This window comes from Triticum urartu, chromosome 1A (genome assembly GCF_056163025.1).
Source record: "Triticum urartu cultivar PI428250 chromosome 1A, HENAU_Tu73, whole genome shotgun sequence".
Classification (NCBI taxonomy): Eukaryota; Viridiplantae; Streptophyta; class Magnoliopsida; order Poales; family Poaceae; genus Triticum; species Triticum urartu.
This window is the reverse complement of record NC_141873.1, coordinates 585,026,301-585,032,101: the sequence shown is the minus strand read 5'-3', so window position 1 is coordinate 585,032,101 and position 5,801 is coordinate 585,026,301. Positions and strand designations below refer to the sequence as shown.

Genomic DNA, 5,801 nt, shown 5'->3' with positions numbered 1-5,801 from the left:
TCGTGTCTCAATTGCGTTCACCTTCTCCAAATCCTTACCTTTACCTTCATATGCAATGTTTTACATTGCGCTGCTATACTCTTAGAATTGCATGCGTAGGTTGATTACTTGACTTGTAATAATTGCTAAAATCTGCTCACAACTAAAATTGGAAAAAGGAAAAAACTTATATTTGGTCAAATAGTCTAATCACCCCCTCTAGACATACTTTCGATCCTACATTTGCACTGTATATTGATGAACTATCGTCTTTTTCCGCGGTGATGAAATGGTGTTTCGGGCAGTATAGAGATGAACTTTGCGTTGATCGTATTTATACATAGCATTGCATGAGTTGCATGGGTTTGAGGTTTCAGATACGAGGGACGCGGCTATGAGAGCAAACATATGAGGGGTGTCTCGTGAGTGCATGCGGACACGGACCTGTGAATTCGCAGGCGTTTGAGGGGCCAAATTTGCTAACCATAGTTGTAGATGCTCGGGCCGGTGAGTAAAAAAGCGAACCCCTAAAAAAATATAAAGCCTAGTATGTGATGCCCTAAGAAAAAGTTGATTAAAACGACTAGAGAAACTCAGAGCACAAAGCAGGGTGGCTCCAGCGTGGCAGGCCGGCTTGGCCACGTGGCCGGCACGCGCGTCCACGCGGTCCGCGGCCGCCCGAGTGACCTGGCGGAGCGAGCGAGCGTATAAATGTGTTGCATTAAATAAGCAGATATGCATATATATACGGCATATATAAAGCGAATAATGCTGGGGATAGAAGAGGAATATCTGGGCAGTAAATAAGCAGAAATAAAGAAAACCAGAGGCAGTATTGGGTCGCCCACAGGAATCCGTTTGCTCCCTGGCGCTGCTGTGCCTTCGTCTCCCCTCGTCCGCCCCCGGTTTTGGCCTCCTCCCTCCCCTCGGCGTCTTCATACGAGGATGGATGGATGCCCCGCCAATATATACCCCGCCCCGTCCCCCGCCCCGACCTCCACACTCGGCCCCACCCCCGCCCCCTACCCCGCCCTCGCCGCCGACGACAAGCCCCTCCTCCCCCGCAGCCGCGGCGAGCAGCCGAGATCCGCCCTTCCCCGACGACCATGCCGGTGGCGCAGGCGGGGGCGGACGCCGCCTCGTCCCGCAGGAACCGCCGCCGCCAGAAGAAGTCCTCCTCCGCCAACGCCAACGCCAACGCCGCGGCCCCCGCGGTGCCCGCCCCGGCCCCGGCCCCGGCGCCGCCCACGCCGATGCAGCGCCTCTTCGACACCAGCCGCGAGGTCTTCGCCGCCTCCGCCCCCGGCTTCGTGCCGCCGCCCGACGCCGTCCTCCGCCTCTCCGCCATCCTCAGTAAGCGCCCCCTCCCCTCCCCTCCAACTCCAATTGCCGTCGGTCGGGTCCTAGGTGGTAGGTAGGTTTGCCGTCCAGAGTTTGGTTTGATTCTGCGTCCGACTCGATTCGAGTCCCAGGTAAATTCGCTCCGGCCGGATGGATCGCGCATGGCATGGCCGCCCATCAATCCGTGTCTCCCGTGCTTAGGATTTAGGAGGATGCGGTCGCAGGAGAATGATGATTAGACTATTACAGGGTCAGTCTGCACGCATGACTTGTCCACGTCGCGGCTCCCATCCACCCGTGACTTGTACATGCCCCATTTCTGGCATGCCACGAGGTCGAGCCCCCTGGCATTTCTTTTTTGCCATGCACGCGCCGGCATGTCTGCTTGCCTGCCTGCCCGCCCGTGCCACGCCACGCCATTGCTGCACCACCACTGCTCTGTTCTACCAGCATTAATAATAAGTGTGTCTAAGTGTGTCCTGCTGAACCTGACAGTAGCCACCATTTTGTGTCTTACTCATCTGTCCCATAAGTTTGCATTACTCTGCATAGAGCTTGGTTCAAAACATCGCATTACTAGTGTTCGAGTCAGTTTGGGGTTTACAGTATTCATATTGTCTGACGATGAGTTTGTGTCACTCTGTTGCTCGCCGAGTTATGCACAAGCATTGCTGCTACCTTACCTGGCCCATACCATTAGCTTCGGTTCATCATTGCCTTTTTTTGCTATCTGTGATGCATCATCAACTGAATCTGATATTCGTGTTCTTCTGTTGTTCTTGTTAATTTTGAATCTGATAGATATTTCTACCTCCAGCCACGTGTTTTAAAAGCTATTCCTGAAGTCATGCACCTGCATTATATGTATATCCTTATGTCATGTCAATCAAATATGATGAGGTACATCTTATCTGATCAGTGCACTGTTGGTTGGTTGGTTGGTTTCAGATGATCTGAAGCTGCAAGATGTTGGCATAGACACAAGCATGACGTGCTTCAAGCGCAACGACTCCAGGGTGCCTGCTTCAGTCACCTATCTGCATTTCTATGACTGCCCCAAGTTCTCGGTAAGCTCACCTTCTACATACGTTTCCTGTGCATTCATTTCTATGACTGTTGCTGAACGCTTTTGTGTGCTCCGTGCAGTTTGGTATCTTCTGTTTACCCAAGCATGCTGTGATTCCTCTGCACAACCATCCCGGGATGACCGTCTTCAGCAAGATGCTCTTCGGCTCCATGCACCTCAAGTCGTATGACTGGGCTAGAGCTAACTCAGAGGCTGGCCCTAACAACGCGCTCATCACCTCAGATGGTAAGTTAATACTAGTAGTGTCATTCCCTGTCCCTCTATTCCCTTCTTTTCTTTATTTACGATGAACGCTCCTGTTGCTGACAATTCATTTTCTTGTCGTGACCACCTCAGGGGCTCGTTTGGCAAAGATAAACACAAACGCTGTTGTTGACGCTTCAGCCGAGACCATAGTTCTGTACCCTGAAAACGGAGGCAACCTGCACTGCTTCACGGCGCTCACCCCTTGCGCTGTTCTGGACGTGATGGGACCCCCTTACAACCACCTTGCTGGTAGGGACTGCGCCTACTACAGCGAGTCCCCGTTTGCAAACGCAGCCGGTGAGTAGTGTTCTCTTCCCAGCCTTGAATCCTGTTTGCCAAGAATATCATCTGGACGCTTGACGAAAACGTCCTCTGGTTTCAGGTGTGGTCGACGGGCGGTACTCCTGGCTCAAGGAAATCCCAAACAACTTCCAGATGAAGGGCGTAACGATGCCGCGGTGCTTTGTCGTCTAGGAACCTGCATCACCATCATCTGAAGGGCGGCGGTTCGTCCGTCTAGCTTCTTTGTGTAGATAACAGTTGTAGCCTGCGAAAGGCAGGCAGTCAGTGAGTCAGTTGTCAGTGTCAGTCCAACCTAGCTCTCACCAGGCTAGAAACTCTTTTTCTCTTTACCCTTATTGATGGGGGTTGAAACTATCTCCTGTGGTCCGTCCGTTATCTTGTTGTTGTCTTGAGTCGCGATTTTCTGGTCGGTCTGGTGTGCGTGGGCATGCATGGTCACTCTTTCGTGTTTCCTTGTTGCGCAGGCAGGCGTGCTGTTTGTGCAGCAGGGGCGTTTTTTGATGGTGACCATGTACCCAATCAACCCAGAGCGCTGGTGAAATCCCAGTCACATTTGTTTCATCATCATTGTTTCTTTCTTTCTTTCTGAGCTTGGTTTCAGTTTTTTGGTTGTTTTGTCACCCAGAGCGCTGTTTCTAGCCGGACGGCGCAAGGAACAGAAATGGTGTGCACTACATCACACCTGGAGTGACACTAGTGCCTGTCTCTTTGTGGGACGCTTTGCCAGACAACCAACCAAAATACTACTTACCTACCCTTTGAGAAAATACCCTCCCTTTGGAGCCAAATGTTCCCGACCCTACCCTTTGGCCTTTGCATACATAGAAAAAGACTCGTGGAAACACAAGTGTTTGGTTGCACGTAGCCCGTGACCACTTTGGTTGGCATGGTGGTAGTATAGTATAGCACTGGGATTTCCCTTTGAAACGGAGTGCCAACTAGTAGAGAGTCGCCCGTGGTCAACTAGATCACTCGGGTTGCGTGCCAGGACAACGCGACGGCTCTTTGATTCAGCACGAAACAAGCAAAACAAACGTCGCCGTAGGGTTTAATCATGTAGTGCAATGCAATGTAATGTAGGTGCAACAAATTTTTTTTGCTTCATCGTCGAATGTGAAACTATGTCAGAGAGAACAGAGTAGGCGGACACGATGTCTACTCGACGAAGCTCCCGCTCCTGAGATCCTAAATAAATAGTTTCCAACCTTGGATGAATTCTACAAACAGCGAAATCAAGTTGTGCCGCCTTCAGTACTTGCCCAAGAGGCTACCGAGACTTGAACTCGAGGAAGACAAGATTAGTTAGGAGCGGTACCTTTGGAGTCGGTACCTTGTAGTTAGCGTCCTCTGAGACCGGTCTCGAAGGGGGTACCCCGATGGTACCCTCGGAATGTATTACCGCCGTCCCAAGTTATTTGTCTTAGTTTTGTCAGATACGGATGTATCTAAGGCACGAACATGTAATCCGGGACAGAGGGAGTATGATCTACCTTCTCTTGCGTTACTTGTTAACTCTTTAGCGCGTCGTTAACATATATGGTCTCCACTTTCTGTTTTCCTGTACAAGAAAGCGTGTTGCGTGAAGGAGTAGTATTTTTGAGGGTTACCATGAGTTCTACGTACCAAATCAATCTAGGGTGTCGTGTGTCTCTGTTTGCTTGGCTTGCTGCAAAGGATAACTAGTCTGGCTAGACTACCTTCCTTTCTTTGGCATGTTGTTTCTTTGGGCATCTCCTCTTGCTGCTGTTAATGTGCTTTCTTTGCCATGCTCTTTCTAGCACTACTACCCACTATGGTAGTGTGGAAAACGAAGATGGCATCCACTAATTAATCTTAGGTCCTGCTGCCTAACTTGTCCGTTGCTCGGGTCGGGATGGCACTTTGTGTGTTGATGGCATCCAGAGTATTTCGTTGCCAAACGATTGGTTTGATGCATGCATGTGCAATTTGGTTCTCTGCTCGGGTAAGTAGCACGGTCGCTCACCCCTCAAAATGAGTAAATTGCTCAGAACCATCACATTTGTGGCTATGGTACTTCAAAATCATTATTCTTGTCAAAAACCACAAAAAACACCACTTCTGCGCAAAGTGGATAACAAAACACACTAATACGAAACTAAGCCGCGTTAAATAGCAAAACTGGTCGTGGCCGAGCCTAGTGGCGTGGCTCGGTCGCAAGCGCAACCAACACGGCGTGGATTCATGCGAGAAATAAAATCATAATAACATAAAAGGGCAAAGATAGGAGTATGACAGGTGGGGCCCGCTCCACGTCTACATACGGTCCACATATGCATGCCAAGTCAGCCTGACAGGTGGGCCAGCTCTGTTAGTTTCCTGCTTAATCGCTGCTCAGTTTCGAATTAGTGCGATCTGTTACTCACTTGCCGCAGAAGCAGCCGTGATTTGTTATTTTCGACAAAAGTAATGGTTTTAGAGTACCTTAGCCACAAATGTGATGGTTTTCAGCAATTTACTTAAAATAGGTAGATACTGACATATGGGATCCTAAGGGAATCGAAAACATGAGATTCGGTGATAGAAGTGTTTGGGTGCACTAATGGAGAAACAAAAAATTTCTGTAGTTTTTCCTTTTGTGATGTAATTTTATTGTATACTAGAATGTTTGTCGTCACAATGAGAGTATCATAGGTAGTACTCTCTTCGTCCGAAAAAGGTTATCACAAACTCATATCTTAAATGGATGTATTTAGCATTAACTTGATACTAGATACATCCATTTGAGAAACAAACCTTTTCAAATAAAAGAAGTATCATCCATGCCAACTAGTAGGCATTTGAGCTGACGTGACACATAATTAAATGAGAAAAGAAAGGGTTAAGT

General features: G+C 49.1%; 1 protein-coding gene across 1 annotated transcript; it reads left to right on the top strand.

Annotated features, from left to right (window-relative positions):
* Positions 1-967: 967 nt before the first annotated feature.
* LOC125532158 (plant cysteine oxidase 2) lies at positions 968-3,542 on the top strand. Its single transcript, XM_048696312.2, is given in 6 exon segments — positions 968-1,332; positions 2,269-2,387; positions 2,467-2,632; positions 2,744-2,950; positions 3,036-3,110; positions 3,113-3,542. Coding segments are annotated over 6 exon segments (852 nt in total). The 5' UTR covers positions 968-1,085; the 3' UTR covers positions 3,151-3,542.
* The last annotated feature ends 2,259 nt before the right edge of the window (positions 3,543-5,801 follow it).